This window comes from Ylistrum balloti, unplaced genomic scaffold (genome assembly GCF_031769215.1).
Source record: "Ylistrum balloti isolate Yb309-2 unplaced genomic scaffold, AGI_CSIRO_Ybal_v1 Utg370208, whole genome shotgun sequence".
NCBI classification, from domain to species: Eukaryota; Metazoa; Mollusca; class Bivalvia; order Pectinida; family Pectinidae; genus Ylistrum; species Ylistrum balloti.
Window position 1 is genome coordinate 774,215 of NW_026782179.1, and position 25,860 is coordinate 800,074.

The 25,860-nt window shown below is 35.5% G+C and overlaps 2 protein-coding genes across 2 annotated transcripts; one reads left to right on the plus strand and one right to left on the minus strand.

Moving 5' to 3' along the window:
- Nucleotides 1-300: 300 nt before the first annotated feature.
- Nucleotides 301-3,051, plus strand: LOC132551670 (uncharacterized). The gene is made up of 2 exons (XM_060215850.1): nt 301-833; nt 2,555-3,051. Exons 1-2 carry the CDS (start codon nt 301-303, stop codon nt 2,949-2,951), a joined length of 930 nt encoding a protein of 309 aa, XP_060071833.1. The 3' UTR covers nt 2,952-3,051.
- Nucleotides 3,052-8,464: 5,413 nt separating this feature from the next.
- On the minus strand, nt 8,465-19,375 carry LOC132551666 (sulfotransferase 1B1-like). The gene is made up of 6 exons (XM_060215845.1): nt 19,243-19,375; nt 12,691-12,890; nt 12,039-12,350; nt 10,686-10,789; nt 9,191-9,371; nt 8,465-8,788 (listed from the first exon to the last, which is right to left on the minus strand). The coding sequence occupies exons 2-6, from the start codon at nt 12,860-12,862 to the stop codon at nt 8,676-8,678; spliced, it is 882 nt and encodes a 293-aa protein (XP_060071828.1). The 5' UTR covers nt 12,863-12,890; nt 19,243-19,375; the 3' UTR covers nt 8,465-8,675.
- Between the last annotated feature and the right edge of the window lie 6,485 nt (nt 19,376-25,860).

Genomic DNA, 25,860 nt, shown 5'->3' on the forward strand with positions numbered 1-25,860 from the left:
TCTCGTGTCCTTAAACAGCTTGTTTCGGGAAATTATCATGGTTTGAGACGTTAGGCAACAAGAATCGAACAGGAAATTTTTCATTGATTTTTTTTAGCTTTTTGGCGTTGAACATTTTAATTATCTCCTTGGTATGTATGTTTTATTTGTGAAAACTATAATCAAAATATGATGTAAATGAAACAGACCATTCAGTGTTTTTCAATCAAAAGTGAAAGTGAACATGGTATTCCAGGAATCCTAAAACTAAACGTCAGTGATTCGTTGGTCGTGACTTCAGCTGTTAATCAGGAAGAAATCATGGATCTAAAACCAAGTGAAATACGTTTTACTCAGAATTCTATCAACAATGTTTTCGACAAAAATTCCAGACACGACTGTCAACATATCGGTGAAACATTGGATTCTTTATTGATGGGACGTTGTGAAATTTCAGACATACCGACAATAACTGTCATCAACCGAAATTCAGCCTGGTACACAGTCGATAACAGGAGACTATGGGTGTTCCAGAAGCTTGAAGAGCTGGGGAAATGTACCGAAATACCCGTAATTAAAGGCTTTTCGATTCCTGCTAAAAAACTCACAACAAATAATGATGGGAGGTCGGTAAGAGTACGTGGCAACGAAGGAGGGTCGTACTGGAGGATAAGGAGTCTGAGAAGTACCTTAACGCCACATAGGGAAAGTAGAACTTTTGGGGACCAGAGCTTGCCTAACTACTATTCCGTGGAACGAACTCCATCGGCGTCTTCATTTAGTGAGAGTTCCATCTACAATGGAGACCAGTATTCGGATTATAGACCCATAAGGAGTTTGTTTGCGCCAGTAAAGTAAGCATATATAAATGAGACTCATTAAATATTCTTCGACTTCAGCAGGTGCCATTGTATTATACCACATGGAACTGTCCAATGTATTTTATACGCCCGTCGAAAGGCGGGACGTATTATGTTTTCACACGGGCGGGCGGGCGGCCGCACAAAGGTTTCCGATCGATAACTTGAATAATTTTTTACAGGTTTATTACCATAAAAGCCAGGTCAAGTTCGATAACCAATTCTTTTGCCCATTATTTACAGAGTTATGGCCCTTGGTACATTTGCAAAATAGGTTTCCCCTCAATAACTTTAGTAATTTTTCATTTATTCTTGAATAGTTTTCGACGGTCGTATATTGTTCCGCCCTGCGGTACTCTTATTTTAACTATGTTGGTAAGTGAAATAGGGGATCAGGCTGTCCTGATAATTGACTTGTCAACTAATGAAGTTAGTTGCTTATGAATGTGGTGAATACAGAAAACTTTGTTTTCATGTTATTGTCGATTGTCTCACAATATCGTAAACGGCTGGAGGCGATTACAATGTATCCATCTAGGATGTTACATGTAATGTAAATTCAAGAGAAGAATTTTATTTTAGTTTTAGTCGGTTTCGTTGATGTTCTCACTTGAGAACGCGAAGAAGCAGAAGATACCTACCATTTTTAGTTCACCTGGTCCGAAGGACCGGTCTGCGCTTGCACGATGTCCGTCGTATGTCAACCTTATAATGAACATCGCTTTTAGTTATGAACAACTGAACAGTTTTTGTCCAAATTTGGTCTGAAGCATTCTTGAGTGTATGGGAAGCAATCTTGTCAAACAAACTTAGCCCTGATTCCCTCTGGCGGGAGGGACAGGGCTCCATAGGTGAAATGTAATAAATCCTTAAAAATTCTAATTCTTCTGTAAGGATGAATGGATAATGCCCAAATTTTGTCTGAGGCATTCTTGGGTGAAGGGGAATCGACTTTGTATATACGTTAGGTCTCGGCCCCCTTGTGATGTAAGGAGCTGGGGCCAATAGGGGAAATAGGGCAAATTGCTTAAAATACTACTTCTCCTTTACAGTTGATTGTCTTTTACCCAAATTTGGTCCTGTAGGACTCATTGCATTTTGCTCAAATTTGGCCTGAATTAATTTTGGGTGAAGGGGAATCAGTGTTGTATACACGGTGTATCCTGGCCTTCTGGGGCGGGAGGGATTGTGACCAATTAGGGAAATGTAAGTTCTTTAAAATCCTCCCGTACAAAGACATTGCCCAAGTTTGGCAGGAAGCAATTTTTATGAATAGTAACGCTGACCCCTGTTTGACCATAAGGAACCTACTTTGGGAACTATTACAGAAACCATTTGTCATATTTGAAATTCTTCGTTAAATGGCTAAATAACTATCTTAGCAAGGTGAGTGATGCATGCCCTTTGTTCCTCCTGTTGAACATCGAGTCTTACTATCCTTGTCCTTTCCAAGAGGTGATATGATTTTATTTCTTTTGTACATATCTTGCTTTCGTTTTTGTCAAGTTTGAGGTAAGGTTCTGTTGACATGTCATATGTTTCTTGTTGTTTTAAATGGAAGTGCGTTACAAAAAACAAGCACCTAACTGATGCATATATATATACCAATTAATAATAGTTTGCACATCATATCTGATGCATTAAAGAGTATGTTTAACCCTTCGTTATGCACACAGCAGCTTTTATATTTTCATGTTATATTTGATATGTTACAGTCGACCATCCACACCAGCTTCAAGTAGCCGACCAAGTACAGCGTCTTTTCCGGCCTTTCTCCAGACAAATACATTTTCCGGTCGCTCATCGGTCGAATTGCTGGACCCAGAAAAAGTACGTTATACCAAAGAAAAAATCAAGGCTCCACCCCGTGGACTTGGTTACCGATCTACTGACCCTATTCTTGTGTACCGTGCTTTTGAGGAGAACTGGACGCTGGACGGTAACCGGCGTCTGTGGTCGTACAAGGAAGCCAGGAAATACGACCCTTTTCTGAAGGTACGAGCTAATGTGAAGGATGACGAGGATGAATTCTTGGAGAAACTGAGGGTTGACCGACCCTGGCTAACTGTATTGGATATTGTACAAATGGGCGAAACGGTAACCATTGAATGAAACGATAAGATCAGCTGATGTCACCACTTCCGTATAACTGTGAAGAAGTGTGCGCTTGAAAGTTGTCTAGATATTTTGTGAGTCATTACCCGTTATCTACGCATGCTATCTTCAGTTTAGAAAAGTGGCACAATATTTGAATTGAATCATCTGCATATTATTGTATGTTGCAATACAATTGTATTTTACCTAGGTTATCAGATAAGATAGAGTTAACACAATATCTGGAGTCACAACTTGGGCTGGCCTTGGACTGCTATGATTAACAGGATCGCAGTCCTGTGGCGTATTTTATGCTCCATCCTTTTGGCTATATTAAAGTTATGATATTGTTTATGCTGTAAATATGGGTGTACAACATGGTAAACATTGTTGTTACCATGTCTGCCATGATATTCGTCATTTCATAAAATGACATTTCAAATACATAGCTCAAGTCGTGACTCAATTTTCGGGATGGAAATCATAACATAAAGTAGTGTACGAGTGTAGTTGAGTCAACCAACTTCTCATTAACAGTTAGCAATACCAGATATAGGTGTTTACAGAAAGATATACAACACACTCAAACTAAAATGTTAAATTCTGAAAATCTCATAGAAAATTAATTGGATATAAATTATATCCTCTTGCAGTTAAAGGTCTTAAGTTAAAAATAACAAGTATGAGCGATAAAAGACTAATGATTTGCGTTACAAAAAGTACGACCTTCTCTTCGTAAATTATGATGACGGGACCACGACGCATCTACACCATCATGATGTTTATAGATAATAACCAAGCGTCAGCATTTTCCACATGTTAATTATACCACATCCTCTTACTCTACTTCAAAGTACGATATTTATTCCAAAAGTTCTACTCCAATGACAACCTTTATCGACTGTCATACTTCAGCTTCTTATCACGTGATCGATTATCAACGATTGATTAACAAACCGTAACGATTGGTCAGTTTTTTTAAGTATCAAAGCTTGAATATCAAAGCTGACAATGCAAGTTAAAAAGAATGCTGTTTGAGGTTTAAAAAAAAAAATTTCGTTTCCCAAATGCTTCACAGATTCCCCCTATGATAACGAGATCTTCCGGTCAGCGTATCTAAGGCAGTGGTTGACATTTTAGTCCAAGCCTTGCTTGGAAACGAGAACAGACTTCCCAGAGTATAGAAGGCTTACAACTTGTCAAACTGGTTATCATTTCCACATTAACCGCTCAAGGTGAAAATCACCTGTATATTATAATAACATGTACTCGTGACTCTAAAAGTGTGCACTCACCTGGGGACCTTGAAGTTGCCTGTAGATGTACAGTTCTTCTCAGCTATTCAAAAATAATTAAAAAAAAAAAACATCCCGTCACATGCATTTACTCTGTCGCTGAAGAACTTGAAAAAATGCTTTATACTCAATCTTGATCGTGTAAATGCTTGACTAGTAAAACACGTGGTAAGTGGTGACCTGTCGTAGATTGTGTAAAATTTAACCAATAAACATTTTTGAAGAGGCCTTTTATTCTATGGGAGGCGCGCGCACGTTTCCAAGCGACACTTTGACTGAAAAAGCTGCCACTTCCTTAGATACAATGACCTGAAGATATCGTTAGCTTCTGGGAGGGAGATCTCGGAAGCATTTTATTATTTATCACAACATGGAAACTTAGTCAGTCTTAAAAGTGATAACGGTTATCGCATCGAAAACACAGATGTTGTAATTTTGTATGTTTGAGTGTTAGCAACTTTTTTTTTTTTTTTTTTTTGCTTGTGCCATCTATTTCATGTGACATAAGTAAACCTTACATTGTGATATAAATTGTTGGTGTGTTTTGACTCTGTCCTATATGAGTAAAGCAAAGCATCGATTTATACTAATCATAATAATTTGTAAATTTGTTTGTTTGTTTTGTTTTTCAAACAATATTTGTATTTCCAAAGCTAACCAAACGTTATAAAAGATAACGTAATTGTAAAACTTTTTACAAATAGTCATCGGAAGCATCTTGTTTTATATACTTTATATCACAACATGGAAAGTCAGCTTTATCATTGATAACTGTTAACTCATCAAAAACACAGATGTTGTAATTTTATAAATGACGTTGTCTGTTCATTTGTTTTTCAATTTGAGTGTTAAGTAGGGGCTTTTTGCTTGTGTCATATATCTTGTTGTTTTTATCGATTTTATATATTTTTTTTAATAAACCTTACATTGTATATATCAATTTCTGGGATCTTGTGAGTTTCTTTCCTATTTATGAGTATAGCAAAGTATCATTTTATACTTGTCGTCACAAATAATCTTTTGTAAGTTTGCTTTCTTTCTTTTTTTTTTTTTTTCTTTTTTTGTTTTTTTGTTTTTGTTTGTTTTGTTTTGTTTTTGTGGGATGGGGGAGGGGGGTTACAATATTTGTATTTCCGTCATTTGCACGTGACAGTACATTACCATACACATACAACGAGGACCAGAAACAAGTTAAAAACTTATATGAATTTCTCCCCACTATTACAGGTACGGCAACTTATATCGTTATTTAAACACATGATTGATGAGATGACAAAAAACATTTAAGCAATGCAAATACGACAGTATACTGAATCTGATAGTAATATAACACATTTACAGTGAAGTTGTACACAGTTTGGGGACTATATAGATGAAGAACTAGGAAATGACGATAGAGTTATTTATATACATTAGGAAACACATAGAAATGTAAAAGTTTTATTCCAGCTTCGTAAAGAAAAAATAACTGCGGCATACAGTCATTATTAGACTCTATTTCTGTTGACAATAAAGTTGTAAACGGAAACAAAGCTTTCTGAATTTTCCCCCATCATTTAATTTACGATCGTGAAATAAAAGAACATCTACGTTTTCCTGTATTGTTTATTTCAAAACTATATCTGATAGTAAAAATTTACAATTATAATTATAACAAGTAAGTAATACAAAGAAACGTTGTCCTTATTCAGAAATCCATAATCACTGCGAGGTGATTTGTTTAGATTTTTTTTTTTTAAATAAATACTGATTTTTTTCCCCTAAGGTTCATTAATTTTATTATCCCGCCAAGCAAAATGAGATCATTTTTAAAATACTGATTTAGAGAGCTGCATTTGAGTCTAGCTTGGATTATTTAACCTTAATGATTTCCAGTATTGAATTAGCTTATTGCGTGTCTGATATTGTCGTCTTCATATATGTGTGGGGCAATTTATTCCAATGACAAATCAAGGAAGGCAAAAACGGATTTAATACATAAGTTTGTTTTTATTTGAACAGTTTGACGTTAGTCTGATTTTCCTGTATTGAATGAATATCGGAAATTCTTTGGTCTGGAGAAACTAGATATTTCGGAGATATTCGTTGACCGTTTTATGATACTGTATAAATTCCTGTTTTCGGACGGTTTGCCACATTATTTTATTTAGCGCCTCTGTATAGAAATTTAACATTAACTACCCTGGTATCCCCGAGTCGTAACGATTTTTGCTGTCTCTAGTTGAAAACTGTTTTTCCGTTTCTCTCGTCGATAATTAATATTGTCCCAGACTAATTCGTCATCTTCCAGAATTTGGCTGATGTTGCCAACTTCCTAGACGAATAGGTGAACATTAGACTGGAAAGAATATGTCTATACCCAAATTATATTTCAGCAATTAATAATACGTAAATCAAAATGCAACAGACAATCGGTTCGCTGGATCAGAATGTGTTCTGTTCTAGAGTTAATCAAGTCTTAAATGAATATTTTTCGCAAGAGTTACCTACCTTGCCGCATAAGTCGATGCAGGAATTGAGAAGGCCAAACACTAATTTGTAACAATGTATTTCAACATTAATATCTTGCGTAATTACTAAAACGTTATCATTTATATTGTTCAGCTTCCACATTTCGTTATTTAACTAAAACGTCAATACAAAGCTCTTTATCTTTTCATATATGATAATCGTCGTAATTTCTAAGCTGTTGAATCGCGTGAACAAGTCAAAATTAATACAAACGTGCCACGATAAGGAGGCATTAAGAATTAAAAAAAAACTCCACTTATTAAAGTTTCGGAAGCACATGTGAGATATCTATCTCGCAGCTGACATTTCTAGAAACAAATATAATCCCTATGCCTATAGTTTCATTGAATTGACTCCGAATAAGCTTCAATAATGTCGGTGTCTCAAAAACGTCATCGATGAAAACAAAATGTTCGGGTACAGAAAGCGCAGTTACGATAGCATAATCAAGAAAAATATAGCTTACGTTAATTTAAATCAGAATGTTTTCTCATTAACGTAATCAGGTTCTTTGTACATGTGACATACTCAAATGTGGGACCTTCTTAATATTACTGAAAAGTCAAGCCATCCTTATTTGAATTGAACAATAAAAACAAGAGAACATTGATAAATTGGTAGTTCTGTTTTAATATTCAATATTTAATATACATACAACGAGTTATAACAATAACATACCTACAAACATAGTACTAACAATTCAATAATTATACGACCAATAAAAAAGTATGTACATTGAAATATCGCGAGGTTTTGCTAGTTACCTCCCTTGCCATTTGTTAAAAAATCGACGATATTTTCTCTTCATATTAAAGCACAGCAGACAGCACGATTTTCATATAAAAATCATGCCACAATGCTATCGCCGTACCTGGCTCTTGAAATTTGTCAGAATCGTTGACAATACCAGTTTAACAAGGTGATCAATTTTCATTTGTTGGTTTATTGAAATTAATTATAGACCCGCGAATTCAAAGTTAAATATACAAGTCCCATGCAAGTTTGTTTGGTAAATGAATCTTAAATATTTACATCTTTTCGATGAAGAAAAAATTCTTTCGCTCACTCAACCAATCTCTTTTTTATCCTCTCTCGTTCAATCTTGCTTTCTATCCTCAGTGTCCATTCTGCCATCCCGGAAAACAGAGAAGGCGTTGTGGCCGTTGTGTCAATAAATCACCTATGTTGAGCGATTAGGGATTTAGCGGGAACATTCAAGTCATCGTTGACACATGCTTGACCATGACATAGTGCCGGACCTTACGTATATACGATACTGACCCTTGCACAAAAAAAAAAAAAAAAAACCATAACAGATACCCGTATGTCACTTGGATAATGTTCATGGCTTGAAAAAAAAAACATCACGGATATTCATATGTTGCTTCAGTAATGTCCCGCGCTCAACAAAACACCACGGATACCAGCTTGTTACTTGGATAATGTCCCTTGCTATGACGGACACTCGAATGTCCATTGACAAAAATATTTCATCACAATACGGATACCCGTAAGACCTCCTTTGTATAAAATATATCGGGTAGTCTTATGCTTCCTGGACTAGGTCCCAAACTCTTATTGACATCAAGGATATCCGTATGACATCGTTGACACTAGATTTTCCAAGTTACCAATGTCAATAACGTCTTTTCTTTTTTTTTTTTTTACAACAACAAACAACTTGGAGAATTAATAATATTCCCTTAAAAGGTAAAAGAGCATTTGTTTTGATGGCAAAGAAGTTAAGTATACATTTAATATTACACAATGACCAGTTTTCGTGTCTGACATGCCGCTGGATAGCTCGTTTGGGACCTTCTATGTAAACAACTTGTTATATCAGACTAACAGACGAATCGTACAGATATGAACCATATGATACGTCAAGGGTTCGCTTGCACCTCATACGGAACTTTATGACTGAATATTTCAGTTCTTAAACAGCAAATTTAACTTTTAACTTGGATCCTTTCATTTTCTTTTCGTACACTTTGTCGAACTCATCGCTCTGTGATACCGTGAAATGATTCCTCCAGTCTCCCACCACACCTGTAACGAAAAGGACACATCAGGCTTACATATCGACCAGACCTATTGTTACTGTAATGACTTCATTGCAGTATTTGATGTTATTTGTAGAGAAATGTCATGTTTTGCATAATTTGACGGGAAAATGTCATTTGTTACGTCGTTTGTAAGGGTATGTCTTTTTGTTGCTTGTAAACACATGTCTGGTTTTAAAGAGACCTGTCATGATTTGTGTCGTTTGAAGATTTAAGAGACATGCTATTTTTGTCGATTGGGCATGTAACGTTTACTCGCCTATATAGGCATGTAAAATAGTGTGATGTCACAAGAAACAAGTGATATATATTGTCGTGTTTTTGACGAGTTTTGTATGAAGTCATTTCAGGGCCATGTTTGTTTACTGAGAAAGGACATTGTTCTCACCTTTGCGGAAGAAGACGTCTGTACCGTCCCTGCTGATAGATCTGTATATATGTCCACATTTCTCTAACTTCTGCGTCTTAAAGTTCTGGAACTGGACTTGCGATGCTATCGCAGAAACTGTTTCTGAATTTGTGGAGATTTCCAAAAATTTGGCAATGCGTGTTATCTCCTTCTTACAGTCCTGTCAACACAAAAAGGTACATTATTACGTAAAATGCCATTACAGGGATGTACAGCACAAGAATAGAGACACAAAATTAAAGCAGGTGTTTATTTTGGAGTTGATGGATGAGAACCTCTACTCGTTATACCACCAGTAAATATGTGGTAATCCAACTGTACGTGTTAATGAGACACATAATCAGTCGTTTACCGTATTACGCTCGTTGCCAATTGGAACCAACGACATTAAAATCTCATGATCTACCAACAGTGAAAAATGCTCTCACGGCCATTGCAATATCTCAAGACGGAGACGAATTTATTAGCTTTACCAGTTCACAAAGATGTCGTAAAATCGACAGAAATCACTAAAGAAAATCCCGTGAAATAGTCCTGATCAGTTATACTTCGTTAAGACAAATATACGTGGGAAAAGGCAAGTCTTATATATAGCAATCAAATTTGTAAATCTATATCTATGGTATTCTTATTTCTAAAAATAGTACGGAAATCTTATTTGGGAGAGCTGAAGTTGTTGAATACATCCTGACATTTACAAATTTGTATTACGGAATGACGTGTTCTATGATTTGTGTCATATATAAGGCTTTCTTTTCTCGTTGTTATATATATGTTAATCCTCCATAGCGATTCTTTGCTATTTTGGTTTCTAGACGTATTTGTTTTCTCCAAATTTTTTTCGGTGTTGAAAGACGATATATAAATCAGTCTATCAGTTCTTACATATACTCAACGTCGTATATACATTTGTACTGTTGGGACTGTCGTTTTGAATGCAGAGGGAATCACAAGAAAAGAAATCATGTATCCTGTTGCTTTGGTTTGAAGCAATATACAATTTATGACGAACTGTAGCCATCAGCAAGAAAGTGCATACTTTCACATTTTTTTCTTTTTGCAATCAACACGATATTACAAAGAACCTCAAAAAATACAAGATATACGGTAATATTGAAGAAACTTTAAACAATGCATTTATTTATGCATTTATTTATTTATTTATTTATTTGTCTATTTTTGCGTTGGATATTTGCAATTTTTTCACATTATACACACGTATTGTTTTAAACCGTTCGTCAGGTGTTCATCAGCAAGAACAATATGATATGACTTTATTATGGAAAGTGCCAAGTGACCTTATTCTCACGTCCTTTGCTACCGAAAAGGTCAGTTAAATAGACATTCATATTCCAGTACACAGAACAATGTCAAAGCCGTGTTGACATCACATGACAAGAGAAGAAACGATTTTAAAAAAAAAAAAAAAAAAGATCTACAAAAGTGACAAATAATACGAAAGAAAGGAAATTACCTTGTGTATGTCTTCGTATGTAACGAACAGTATAGGGTATTTACTGTTCTCTCTTCGGAAGTCTTCCCAGTCACGCACATGGTCATACCAAGAACCATAACCCACTACAAGAAAAACCAGTTTATCATTGCATCAGTGGCTATATATACACTAGACAAAAAGAGGAAGGTCCCCACACTGCTTTATTTTGTTTGTTGTTCCTTTTATAAACCAACACTGTATAAATAAAATAATTGTTCGATTCGGAAAAAACTTCTGTCATTGTTAACTGCAAAACTTTCAGTAGGTTTTATTCGACGGTACAGGACGTTGGGGTCAATTTCGAAAGTTCCGCTGGCGCGAATGGTTCGTTATCCTGCTGAAAATGGCACCAACACCATGGCGACTGAAGAATGGTATAAGCATGGGTCTTAATATTCCTTCCCCATATCGAAAAATTGCTATTGACAACACGTCTGGTACGATTCCCCCCACAAATACTATCCCAAACATTATGTTAGCAAAACGTTCCTCTCCTCCCTCATGCGCCTTGCGTCACCGTGTCTCTGACAAAAACGGAACGTTGTGCTCCATTTTCGTATGGCAGGGCCTAACGACGATGAACACGGGTCAAGTTAGAGTCATCATTATGCTGACTTCGCATCAAAATGGGTCCCGTCTATGTACGCCGCGCTTTCAATTGATAGGTTTTCAACCTGTTGCGGACTGTTTGAACAAACACTGACGCCCAAGCATTATTTTTGTCTTAGAGCGAACAAGGATCGATTGCGCAAGTGAATTAATCATATACGAGAGTCATCGCTAGTGGAAATTTTGTGTGGTCGGCCCCTTCAAGGTCACATGTAACCCAGGTTTAATTCAAACGACTCATCAACAAGGACATTTTCTGAACATTGCGACCAAATTGTTGTGCCGGTCGAAGCCGAGAATCTCTTGTCTGGATCATCCCTACATTTCTTTCCCTTTGTATTAGTGGATATTTAGCGAGACTCTGTGAATTCTAAGTCGTGGGAATTTACGGAACAGGCGTCAGATTGATTTTCATGAAAGTCAAGCGAAGATACAGTTTAGTCGCAGAAAATCTCGTGGGCCTCTTTCATTGATACAGAGTTTCACGTAGTTAGGATTTTATATTCTGAAATGTAAGCTATTGCCATGTTCTTGTATTGCTAAAAAAATCATTCTTTTAAATAGTGCAACAATTGAAATAAGATTACTATTCTTAAACATCGGATAACACATTCCTTAAAAATTTATTTCTTTAAAGTTACAATACAAATCTGTTTGATGTTCCAGTGCCACCATCAAATTCTTACACTTTATATTAGATCAGAGTAACGGGGATATACTTACATTTTCCGTGGTAGAAGAGGTCGAGGTAATCGTCCCAAGATCCACTGTACACGTCCTTCAATTTCACCATGAAGTTGTACATGGAAACAGCGATGTCTTTCGGGTTTCGCATCACGTATATTATCTTGCCTTTGTTCTCCAGGAAATGTTGAGGAAGACAACGGAACCGCATATGTGATTGTAAAGTCCGAGGCGAAGGCATGGCATCGATATCCTGAGTCCGGTAAATTTCAATGTTTGGAAATACCATTTCTGTAATTTCCTTTTTGTTTTGTCTGAGCATTGAGACGATCTCCCATACCCAGTTTGTTCCTATAAAATAAGTGATTTACTGGTTCATATATACTCTGTATACTATCAATCTGCCATATTTTTTGTATTCAATTAGTATGATATAGTCTACAGCTATTTTTATGTCATTGTTCTATACAAATAAAACCGATATTGTGTTTTCCCGCTATTTCAGAAATGCTTACATTGGACTTACACTTAACGGTGATTTCTTAATTAAGGAGAAATACGACAAAATTATTTTTACTTAAATTTAATGACAATCGGAATACCGTGGTATAATGAGAATATATCTTTATTGTATTTTTTGCCCATGTGCTTTTACCTATATATATGTATATAGCAGAGTAAGTATACTTACCCGATTTTGGATAGGAGCAGACAAACACGTCATCCTTTCGTGTTTCCCATTTCTTTAGAGATGGTAAGTGTTCAGAAGGGCTACCGTTAATAGCCAGTGGTAAGTAACCTCCGTCGTAGTCCCAGAGTTTGCTCTTACAACCACTTCTATCGGATACTTCAACTACGGACATGGTATCAGGATAGTTGGAGTTGGGTAACCTGGAAAGTAATAGTTCATTTATATAATATATATGTAAAATCATCTTATTTTACAACAATCATGGAACAAACTTTAAGCGTATATCATCACTCTCGTTGGCCCGGATGACAGGTGATCTCATACTTTTTCTCGCCCATTCCGGGAATATGATATATAACTGGTATTAAGGAAGCGTTCTTAATAATATGAATATGGTGTCTGTCTGAGACGTATTCAGAGCAGTTAAATAGGTACACTTTTCTTTGTTTTCATTCTTGTTTTTGATTCTGATCCAGGTCAATAAAACAGAATTTTAGGTTTGTAATTGACTGTTAGATATAGTAATGCCAGCTAATCTTTTTAATCATTACATTATATATGTACCTGATGTTAAGATGTGTTTCTGAAATTTGATTACGGCGTAGAGAAATTGACTCACTGTATTATTTCTGGATACATAATCTGCATTGATTGATGGTATTTCATAATTACTCTCAGGGATTATAATGATACGATAGTGCTTAACTACGATTTCTTAATAAAGGTATGTGCAGCTTTAGAAAGATTTCGTTTATCTTAAACGTTCACAATGAAAGACGCTAATGAGAAGCAAGAAGGATATCAACTTTATTTACTCACAATAATAAGGAATTCCTTATACATTTTGTCTCCCGGAAATAACTTATTTTGATTCGTGGAGGATGCTTTATCAGGCATTCTAAACTGACATTGTTCGTAAAACTTTGTATATGTTTGTACACATTTCGCTGTAAAACTGTCTACTCTGAGTGATGTTAGTTTCGCTTTTCTATTTTGTTTTGAATATCTTACTTTATGATTAACTCGGCGAATTGCTTTCGCACTACGGGAAGACAAAGACGTCTTCTTAAAAGCAGCATTAATTTCATGAACGTTTTGGTCTGCAATTTGAAGATGAAAAAATGTTTTACATGCGTAGCTTTCAGCTTGCAGTCAACGAAAATAATGTACCGTTGAACTTTTGTCCAAGATAGTTTTATGTCTATAAAAGGCATCCTTTTTCTGCAGTGTTGTTGTGTCTGTGTTTCGATTGATATGTATCTTTCTGTGTACTCTACCATACCGTCGCTATAAGTCATACTTAAAAAGCTTCCTTATAATACTCACAGTATAGTAAATATATACCATATCGTATAATGCTAAAATTTAAATTAAAAGTGAAATTAAATATAAATTTGAATCGTCTCTTGTTGGCCGCCATTTTACTTCATACAACAAATTCTAGCGACGGAATCCTATTTTGCGCCGACTTATTGCTTCATTTGGCTTTGACAGGAGATCGATAATACTTCACTCTTAATGGTAAAACTCACCAATATCTTAAATCAGTATTAAGCTACAATGCAAAAGGAATGAATTTTGGTACAATATGAGGCCGTAACACGATACATATTAATTACAGTAAAACAACACCCAATATATACCTACGCACACGCGTATTGTTTTTTCAATTGAATCTGTTTCCGCGATATTATCTCCAAATTAATTTGTAACTGCGAAAGCATCCGATTACAGTGGCAATGTTGGGGTTAGATACGACTACACAGAATAACTTCAATATACATACATCAGAGGTTCTGTATGTTTTGCTTGCTGCGGCTAAACGTAGGATAAAGACTGTGTAACCAAATGATTGTGACATTCATAAGGCATACACGGCTGACTTCGAGTCACTTTGTTATTTAAAGATGGTGTCAAATGATGGATCCTCAGGATGCAATCTCACCGTGGCAAGACACACCACTTTTTACATATTGCTGACCAATAATTAACAGTTTATTTGTGTAAGTCACATGTTAGGCTAAGCGACGATCTTTCTATTCCTATAGCCTTCCTACTTCTGTGAACGTTGAACATCAGGACCAAAAGTGAGGTAGTTTCAAGCAATTGGGACGAAATAAGGACCTTGAAAGGAGAAAAATATCAAAATCCTAAGGTGGTCAGCCTCATACATTCTGGGCTGCCATAATATGACCAGGTAAAAACTCGGATAGATAAAACAAAAACAGTTTTCTTAAGAATCTAAAATCGTAACGGGACGCTATATTCTCATCACCAGAGAGGGCAAGCATATCACTTAATATTTTCAAACAGTATGATCATGAAGCAGAACGTAGAGTGCATATTGCTTCCAGTACGGTAGGCATATTGCAGTGTATGAAATATATTTTGTGGCATTTTCTTCTCATTTTATATTGATAACAACTGTAATACTATCATATACATACTTACAGAGGTAAACACGTGTTATAAATACATAATGTATATACAGAAATATTGGAAATAGATTCCCCACTAATAATTTGGCAAGCAGCTAAAATTTTCAGAGTAAATCCGAGTATCTTAAACACATGCCACACCCCATATGGCAAACAAGAGGTCATTCCAGACCTAAGACAGGTGCCATATGGTACATATTTCTGGTGATTGCACGTGATAAACTGTACTTGTATTCAGGAAACTGACGGAGGGTCTGAGGCACAGAAACAAATGAAAACCAAACGTTGGCAAGTCCCCTTTGAAAAGCATATATACAGATCTAGGAAAAAATACTAATGAAAACATTCTGCAGGGAGAAACGGAATGTTGAAAGGAGATTATCATCATACAGATGTATGGGGAACAAGTAAGGTCGGGAGAAACAATAAATGGTATTGCACCTGAGTGAGGTCGCTGCTCCACACTGTTATGATTTATGTTTATAATACATAGGGCATAAGAGGTTCGCCAAGTCTTACAACGCTAACATCAGAACTCATTACCATAAACTAGTTTCAGCTCAAGGTCGTGCCTCCCTCCGCCATTACTGCAATACTGACAGGAAGCACATGTCTTAATGTGCGATCCGATTTTATCACCAAACCTAGTTTACCGCAGTTAAGTAAAACAGTCATAGTTTTTTAGTGTTAAAACATAGTTGGTGCAAAACCATGGATACGTTTTTGCCATGATATGAGATATACCATGAACGTCCAGGTATTCTTAAAAGCTGTGCTACCGTTTTCATATTACGAGGCATGACACCAAAGGCAGAACCATTCTAAGTCGTGTGTAGAAGACATGTGTTGCATGTTTTTATTTTTTAAAATTTAATAAGTATATCAAGTCATATTGCTATCGGTAAATACTGCTAATATTTATGATTAAAGTTGAAGAGGTTGAATCGGTACTTATGCAATGAGGCACTCGAGTATATCATTATCGATGAGAGAGAAGCCGGAGCAAAACCTAATTATTTTAATGAGGTAAGTAAGTGAATGAATATGCCATTTACAATCAAATTTGCTTCGTGCATTTTTAAAAAATATATTATTTATCTTAATTTTAATAAGTTCTGCTAATTGGTCATTAACCATACTTGAATAACCACAACTGAAAAAATGGAATACAAGCTTGCATTATGATTAGTAAGTATACAACAAATTTATAAAAAATTGAATTTCAAACTTAGAGTCATACTTTGCTGAAACGACCTTAACACACTTTTTTTCAATATGACAATAAAACAGATCAAAAATAAACACGAAGGTGATATTTAGAACAAAAAACAATTAAATCCATATTTCAATTCATCTCATCCCAAGTATTCTGCATGAAATCGTCAACTGTTCTGATAACTCGGTTAGATTCTTTCCTTGACCGAACAAGCAATCTTCTCGCGGAACATTCTTTCAAACGTCTTTTCTTTTCATGAACACCAGTAAGGCATCTCACTTCCATCATGTATAAACAGACAAAGGTATCAACCATACTAAAATGATAGCTGAACTCGCCAACTTAATTAAAAGGAATCGTGAGTATCTAGGTTGTTTGTTGCAGTTGGTTCGGAACCTCTAAATCGATCCATGATATTATCTGATCTTAGAAATACATTTTTGACAGGTATTACCACTAGTAAGCTACTGGAGCAGCCACCCTTTACTTCCTGTCCATGATAACCAGATATTTTTCTCGTAAGGGATTTTTTTGACATAACCAACCTGTTGTGCGTAAGTAGATTACCACACGTGTTCTCTCTCTCTCTCTCTCTCTCTCTCTCTCTCTCTCTCTCTCTCTCTCTCTCTCTCTCTCTCTCTATATATATATATATATATATATATACACACCAGTATTAACAGCTTCATATATCAGGTGTACTGTAGTGGATTATTGGTCCCAATTGCCATTATGTAACAATGTATATGATAACTGAAATAATTTGATTTTCATCAGGTGTTTTCATATAGGTTTCTTCTAAAGGTAGGACCTCGACCCGCACGAAGAGACAGGTGTTCCTGGCAGTGGCCCTAATATCAATAGGACTGAAATATAAAGTCGCTAAGTTTCTATTGAGCTATCTGTACTAAAGGTTAAACCCATTTTAAACTCTTTGCACGTAAGGTTAAATGGCAATAGTAAAGAGTTAAGCCGTTCGCCATGTCTTTTGTGGACAAAATGCCCCTGTAAAACGGTATTATTATAACAATCCTTTTCTGCATAAAGAGGTGTAAACACCATCAGAGGTGTAAACATTTAATATACGAGGATATTTCAAAACAACATCGACATTTACACGATACGAAGAGGGCATACATAAAAAGCAAAGAAAAAAAAACATCAAATGAATGAATTATGTTTAAATGATACTTCGATGGCAATTGGTTAACCTGCTGACTTGGACATATGTCTACAGCGGGTGAAAATTCCGTCAATGTAAGGCACAGAGTAGATTGCTACCAGTGTCTCGTAAATTAGATATTTCCATCAAAACATAAATGAAAAATCATGAATGTGATGAATAACAATGTCGTTCCTATGGAAATTAAGTGCTGACGTCACGAAAAGTTCCCGTAGTGCATTCATTCTATAGTTATTCAGATTACAACAACTCTGCTAAAATTTCATAAAATCCGAACTTCGTTCAGTTAATATTTTAGGATGTTAACTCATTAGATATGCTATCAACATCAAATGATGTATTAACATATGAATAGCAGGTTTATAAAGCAAAATGCTACGTTGATCTTACCTGTGACGGCAGAGTATCTGGGCAGCTTATAAGTTTGAGAGTAATGATTCGGGGTTTTATAGTAATCGGAGGCACTCTCAGCCAACATTAATTTAGTACTCAAACAGTTATAAGTCAACAAATTTTAGTGACGAAATCAACAATTAACCCTTTGATCTTAGTAGGTAATTATAACATGAAATGAAAGAAAGGTTAAAAATGATATTAGAGACGGAATTATAGAATGTTTATTTGACTGCGATTGTTATAAATCCAATGAAATTACATTTTTTTCATTTATTTTCTCGGTATCAGATAGCAGGGATCGTTCCTCTGCGTCTCATATATTAACACATAATATCACTAAAGTGGCAACCTAATTCAGTTAAATGCCGTATCCACTGCTATCAGTATCTGGTAATGTCCCTAGCTGCTGCATCCTTCGGATAAGTACACAAGGGCGCCCATATCGGGCTAGGGGCGCAATAAACCTTCTAACGTCACGTGTCACGTTTACTTACTGGATATATCTCGGTATGTATATATGTATATGATACTGCAGGTTGTGTATAGACACCTCGGCTTGCACAAATGGCCTTTTCAGTTCGTTATCACATAGACTCCAGTACTAGGTCGATACAAAAACACGTAACAGACAGCACTTTGTTGATATATACAGCTTTGCAGATATAACAGGTATCAGTTTAGATTAAAACTATATTTATATAGTCTGGCTAAAATGAAGGACATGTGCATTATTAGGCCAAGTGAGAGATAGCCTCTCAATACGTATACAGGATGTAATAGAAAGATAAACATTCAATTAGCAAACAAATATGTCAATTCATTCATTCTTTTTTTTTCATTTTTTTTTCTGAATTGATCATGTAGCTTATGATATTGCTATTACGATCTCGCTTGGAGATCAAAATACTTGATGAATTATTCATCGTTCTTAATATATAGAGTTTTTTTTAAAATGTACAAAAGATATATAAGATAACTATGCAAGATTTTTGTATGCAATATTGATGTCGATTTCAGAATGCGAATAAATAAAGTGCGCGACATTGTATTAACTAAATCAATCAATATTTTGTAACAGAATAGCGCGGTAATGAAATGAAATTTGCACTAAACTTTGTACTTACATTCTTCAACATTCATAAAAGAAATATGCAAAAATTATACAAAGAAAAAAAACATTAAGTTTTCCTCAATGAAAAAAATATAACTTTTAACCTTAATTTGGAAAACCATTTCTTTCATGTTTATTGAAGTACTTATTTCTCGAGTAATACAAATGACCAGGACGCGGTATTTTATGAATGTGCACTCTGACTTACCTGTGAGATGCCGTGAAGTCTCTGTAGGTAAGGCTAGAGTCCGTCCTGTTGCTGTCGAGTTGTCACAGTCAGTGGTCAGTAGTCGTCACCACATCAGTTTTATAGCCCTGACTTACTCTAACACCTGGTTTAGGGTGTACTCGACACTAGCTTCTCTAATTGATATTCCTATGAATATTTCCTACATAACCCCTATAGTTAAACGACTTGGTAAACTCCCGGATAATGCACCGAATGACCCCTTCGCCTTCAATCATATTGGAGAATTCTACGTACGCCAGTGGCGTGCTGATCACACGCCAGTTTGTCATTCACAGGCGAGGCCGCCGTTGAGTGCCCACCCCTGGTACTCATAAGCCAATGAGATTGATGCAAGGCAGGGCCACTGTATCACTGGTTCAGGGCCATCAGTGCATGTGTAATTTGGCCATTTGTCATTAAAATTGATTTATTATTATTACATGCATCAAGCTCAAGTATGAATGGGGATACATTAGTAATGAAAACGACCAGTATATATGTTTCATGTTTTAATTATTTGTACCACAGTCGTAAGTATGTAGTATATATTACAATACGTAATCATTTAAAAAAAAAACAAATTGCAATCGGAACATTTAAGCTAAAGCTTAAAAACATGTCAACGTGCGAGTCTAAAATCTATTCATGAATATAAAAAAAGATATAAGATTGCTGGCCTACCAAATGTAACTAAATTCCTAACACAACAGCGCTCTCACTTGTTCAGGCCTGTGATAACAAGAAAGGCTATGATTGTCCTTTTGTCATATTATGAGATGATTATAATAGCACAATTCATTCTTGGTTCGTTCCTTGATCGCACTTTTCCCACAAAGTAGCAAAGCACTACTGAAAGCATATCACGACATTTTACAAAGAGTAACAAATTAATATCGGATATATAGAACTATTTTACGGGCAATGATTAGTGCTACTGTAAATTACCCGGTCACGATATCTCGTCCTCGACCGCCGTCGGAGATTATACTCTACAACTAACATGCAGAACTGATTAGAAACATGGTTACATGTTACTCTAGCAATATGCAGATCAAACGAATTTCATGCAAATGAAATAACGCAGACAACATCGGACAAATTTCCTATGACACTCAATATTCTATTGCGGTATCCGTCAAATAAGGTCAACAACTCTTCAGATGTCAACAATTTGGAATCAGGGTTGATTTGGCCTCGAGAATATATATGGACTTCCTGTCTGTGATAATAGTCCGTCGTTAGAACATACTATATATACTTGCACTAATGAGACCAGTCACCTCCAGTTAAGTGTATAGTGCGTCTAATTACAGTTCGTTGGTTCGAAAATACCTTAAATACGATAGAGGCGTTATCTGGCAATAGTAGGTTTTAGAACCGTGTGTAAACGGAGACGCCTTAGTTACTTTAATAGTAGTGTCTATGTGTTGTTTTACCCTACTGTTGATAGAAGTACATCCTTTGATTGAGGCGTGTAACTGGCCCGATCAGCGACATGAACCCCGCACATAACCCTTGGTAAATGCTATTACAGCTAATCGTACGAAAAAATTGAGAATGTTATTCTTAAACATAAATGATGTGTATTCGATATATATCATGCAACTTTCAACAGTATCATATTTAGCATTGGCATCTGTCGATGGTGAAATCTAACGTTATAATATTGTAAATGTGGATATGGTTTGTTTCTCTCTTTGTTCGGTGATTTTCAGTTCCGTTCATGCCGTTTGCATCATTCCGTGACATTTTTCAGAAAGCCCCGCGTAGTTTACAGCACTTGAAGTGTATACAAGTCATTGCGGTCAGTAGTCGACGGAGGTTCAAACCGCAACCGAAAGGTCAAGCCTCAGTTTAGCGGTTAAGTACTGGTATGTAGATAATCCCAATGTAAATAAACAATATCACATATCTAAACATACAAACTGTTCTGGGGATTTTTTCTTGACAACTGTCAATGCTTTGAGTACATCGTTAGCCTTGGCAGCTGGTTGTATTAGGCTTTCTCACCAAAAACCCATGGTTTCTGAATAACCGTGATGAATTTTAAGGACGTTGCTGCAGAGATAAAAAATATCTTTTTCTAGAAAATGAACCGATGGGAGTATACGTGTAAACTTAATTTATCACCCGTGAATAAAATAAGATAAAAAAAATGCAATAAACCTTTGAAAAGCACAAGAAGAACAATGTTTCAATGTGATGAGGCAACCTTTATAAGAATGCTTCTGACTTAATTTCAAAATTCCAGAAAAAATAAAATTTGCATGTGTAAAGAATTTGAGTATTAAATTTCAAAACATTAAATTATGACACTATTGTGAATTTGCTTGATATGGCCTACATTGCACACAACGAAATCTCTTTGTAGCACTGAATGTGTTTTAATTATTTATTCTGTTCAGTAGTCATATTAACAACAAAACCAGTTATCAATAGTTATCACCTTCAGCTGTCTGCTTTCAAAATTCTCTGTGGCAAAAACAATCCGAAAAAGCATGTGAACATATCGGGTAATCATAATACATACGATAATTCAATAAATCCAGGGCAAAGAGACTCCTACAAAAAGTGCAAGGAGGAAAAAGACTATGTGTTACAGAAGAATATCCGGCATATAAATCTCGGTCAATGCTAGGAGGTAAGGTCACGTTCTTTAATTAAAACAAGGTATAAAACATTGGAACCAACAGGTAAAATAACGAGCAAATGTGTCGAGGTTGGTAGAACTGAAAGAAATAGTTCTTATTTAGATCTTTAACGCGACCTGGATTTTCAGTAACCTGCATCTCTTGAAACACCATTTTATGAATTTATCTGTCAGTTGACAACATCTTGCTTGATGAACCTTTCCAGATTTGGAAAATTCATAACAGGCAAATTTTAATAATAGCAGAGATTATATTGATAGGAATCGGTATACAGACAAGATATCACGTTCAATTAACTCGTGATCGGTGAGGGGTATCATTCTTATATTATCAGACGCCGAGACGAGGTTGTCCTTGACCGTCTTTGGATGAGAAACACATTCACACATTCGTATATACTGAAGAGTGAAGACCAAACATAGTGCATAGCATGAACCAGTCTAAATCTTCTTTTTGAAACTAAACAAATATAAAAAAACCCCGAAATTATCGGAAAGCTTTCAGACTGTATAACAAAACGTGACTTACAATAGCAATATCGCATGTCTGAGTGTTTTGACGGATCTTTCAATACTTTCCGTTTGTTTGATGTAGTTTCATTTTGTTAATTTTGTCCACCATTTCTTGGCTATAATGACAATTTCTATTCTTGTAGACCGTTAAGAATATAATATAAACAACTGAAATAGGATAATGTCATTTTATACCAAACAAACTTTTCAGCGGTCACCAGAACTGTTTAAATGTATACTTACAAACGAAGCTTAATTTTCTACATGTTGAGATAAATTTTAAACTCAATAGGTACATAGTTGATGTGTCGATCCTCAGTTTTCATTAATTACATGTAATACAACTCTAATTGATGGTACCTACTTCCGTTCAGGTCAAGTAAACATTGTAGCTTCTAAAACAATAAAAACTGTCACGGCTTATCAGCCTGGCGCTACAATGTTATCGTACGTGCGAGGGTCAGATCCCGTGCTGGCAGGGGATCCTGGTGCAATCCGACACTACCCGACCCTTTCCCCAACATCACGAAGCCTCGATACGTTTCCGAAAACCAAACATACGCGTTCGTTGTCGACAGATACACCCAACGCCTACATTAAAAGCAATGCCTGAAATGTTGAATTGTTTGATAATATCATTCCTAAGAGAGTTTATATGTAATGATATGAGAATTCAAGGCTTCATGCTCCAAATTTTGTTAACAGAATCGCAACAAATGCAATAAGCTGGTTCACTGGCTTGCAAAAAAACTCTGCAGCCAGTCTCCAGAATCTAGTCAAAAACTCATGAATAGGTTCAATTATTAAATCAGGTGAGTGAAAGCTATCAGAAGTATGTAGATAGATAACTAAATAACATAAACGATCTGGCAAGCAGTCCACCATGCAGTCGGTTGATTAGGTTCAAAGATATTACAACAACCCATCTTGGTATATGACAAGGAAGATATTATAACCGATAAAATTCCACGAACGTTCTAAAAATATAAATGAAACCAAATGTAAAAAATAATATAACTAAAGGAAGGGAACATTATGTGACAGGACATGTTTAATATCGTCCAAGCATATGTCCATTATTGTTTTGTTTGTCCTTCGTGACTGTAGGTATAATATTACCGTGACTGTTCTGTTTAGGTTCAGTAAACTAACGAAAACTTGAATCATATAAAATTATTATTATTATTATTAGAAAGACCTGTCTCACTTGCATCACATAATCCACAATAACATGCGCGATATAAATCAGAATCATGGACACTGATAATACGAAAAGGACTTCCCATATGTCCACCAGCTGTTAGCCGACAACATTGGACATATGCCAACGTTATAAGATTCCTTTCAGTGTTCATATCTTGTTTTAACAATTTTCCTAATTATGTCATTTAAAATACTTCCTCTAATAATCCCTGTTATAATTAACCCATTATGAAAGTTACCCAAAAATATTAACGCAATTAAAATATTACAAATGCAAATACATCATTGTTTTTGTTTGTCTAACATATTTAACATGAGAAAATGAGAGATGAGACTGGAGAGTTTCCAAACAAACTTAAAATTACAGAAATTGGATATGTATATGTCCTAACAACTTAAATATAATAGTGACAGCATAATTTATTTGTTCGTTCCCTGTCCTGGTGCATTTCACTTATCTGTTTGTGTTAAGTTTACATAGTAAGTACTGTAGACTATCCTGACATGGGGTCTATGTCTGACACGTGACAAATGCCAGAGACAGTCAACAACTTTATTACACACCCAACGATCCAGGGAAAAAATAGAATATAGCATTCTTCCACAGTTGCGTCTTTATAATTTTAGGCAGTGGGTGTATTAAGTATAATTCCGTTATATCTTTAACCGCATTTAACACGATAAGAGGCCAGCATATCGTTCAAAATCTTGTTTTTCGCATTACGCAGGACATTACACTGGGCAGTAGTGAAGAATTTTTAATAAATCATTTAATACTACTTTCTTACGACGCATACTGTAGTATCCTTTTAACGTTACAATATTGTTGATGTTGTTGTTAACCACTGGGGAAAAAAGGTTTTGAGGTTTAGGGTGTAAATATTCCAATGGAATCTAACAGTACAAGTTGAAGTCACCTGTCTCATGTTTAAAAAAAATGCAGAATATATTACAGCATATTACCAAAGAGATGTGGACTTGAATTTTGTGTTTAGTATTTGTTAAATTCATTGTGAGTTATTTCGTGAGCATGTGTGGGTGTGTGGAAGAATTAAACGTAAGTGTAGCGAATTATGACTGAGGCGGGGACTATGTTATTGCGGACAGAAGCAAGGAGCATGCAAGAAAATATGTCCTATTCATAATATTCTCATTGACTCCAAATATTCAAAAATATTTCCATTCACGACGGTTCTTATTTTTGCTCATTCCTGATTTCTTAGATATGTTGCAAGCATAATTCCGCCCAGCAATGCGTCGATATAAACAATTAAATCATACACGGTGTTGTGGTAACGCTTTCTAAGAACTTTTGTTTAAAGGTTCATATTCACAAAAAAGCAGAAGTTCGTAAGAATAGGGTTTCCGTGGATTTTGATCTTGATCCCTTTTCCGTTGTTTCTTGTCTGCCTTTCTGAGCTTTGTTTTTTCACCGTTGGAGTCCAATTAACACCTGTCCTCATATGACGCTGACTATTGCCGGTAAATACTAAATGTGAAATACGAATTCAGAATTATTCAAAGTATAACTATATGAGTAATTAAAATGTATCGCACGGCTGTTATTTTCAACAGTACATCTGCATAAGCTGAATCTTTTCAACATCCAAGCAATAACATAGCGTTATCACATTGGAATGCCATCATGTAAACTGGCAGCATGGCATTTCACCGGGATATTGAGCATGGACAGCTAGTCAATTCATTTATTTTTTCAAGCCGAACATCATGTTTAGAACATCAAGTACAAAATTATGTTTTCTTTTAAGGATTTCGCTTAGTCATGACAAGGAGATAGAACCAATGACCTTCCTCACCTGGGCAAATGGCGAACAGTATGTAAAATGACGCTAGAACATACCTTAATATTTCTCTTACACGCGATCAAGTTTTGTTTATTAATATGTACATTACTGACATTCCATTTGAATTGTTAAATTTTACCGTCTCTGTTTTTTTAAAGCAAAATATCAATAGTGCCAAAAAAATATGTAGATATTCGAGATATCTTATGAACAGCTTAGAACTGAGGATGAACTGGAGTTCTGAACCAAAACGTAGTACCCGGAAGTAGAGTACCATATCTATTATTTTGTCCTGTTCTTTGTGTGTTTTTTATTATTTTTTTTTTACAAAAGTAAAGCAAAGCAAAATGAAATAAAACCTTTATCTTGATGTGATGTAAGGATATGAATAACATTTCCCTGACCTCTACACATGTTATGTACGCG

Coding starts and splice junctions, on each gene's coding strand:
- LOC132551666 (XM_060215845.1), bottom strand. CDS start 12,862: ATGTCCGTAGTTGAAGTATCCGATAGAAGTGGTTGTAAGAGCAAACTC. Junction 12,351..12,690: donor CTGCTCCTATCCAAAATCGG/GTAAGTATACTT, acceptor CTTATTTTATAG/GAACAAACTGGGTATGGGAG. Junction 8,789..9,190: donor AGACGTCTTCTTCCGCAAAG/GTGAGAACAATG, acceptor TTTTCGTTACAG/GTGTGGTGGGAGACTGGAGG.
- LOC132551670 (XM_060215850.1), top strand. CDS start 301: ATGGATCTAAAACCAAGTGAAATACGTTTTACTCAGAATTCTATCAAC. Junction 834..2,554: donor AGTTTGTTTGCGCCAGTAAA/GTAAGCATATAT, acceptor GATATGTTACAG/TCGACCATCCACACCAGCTT.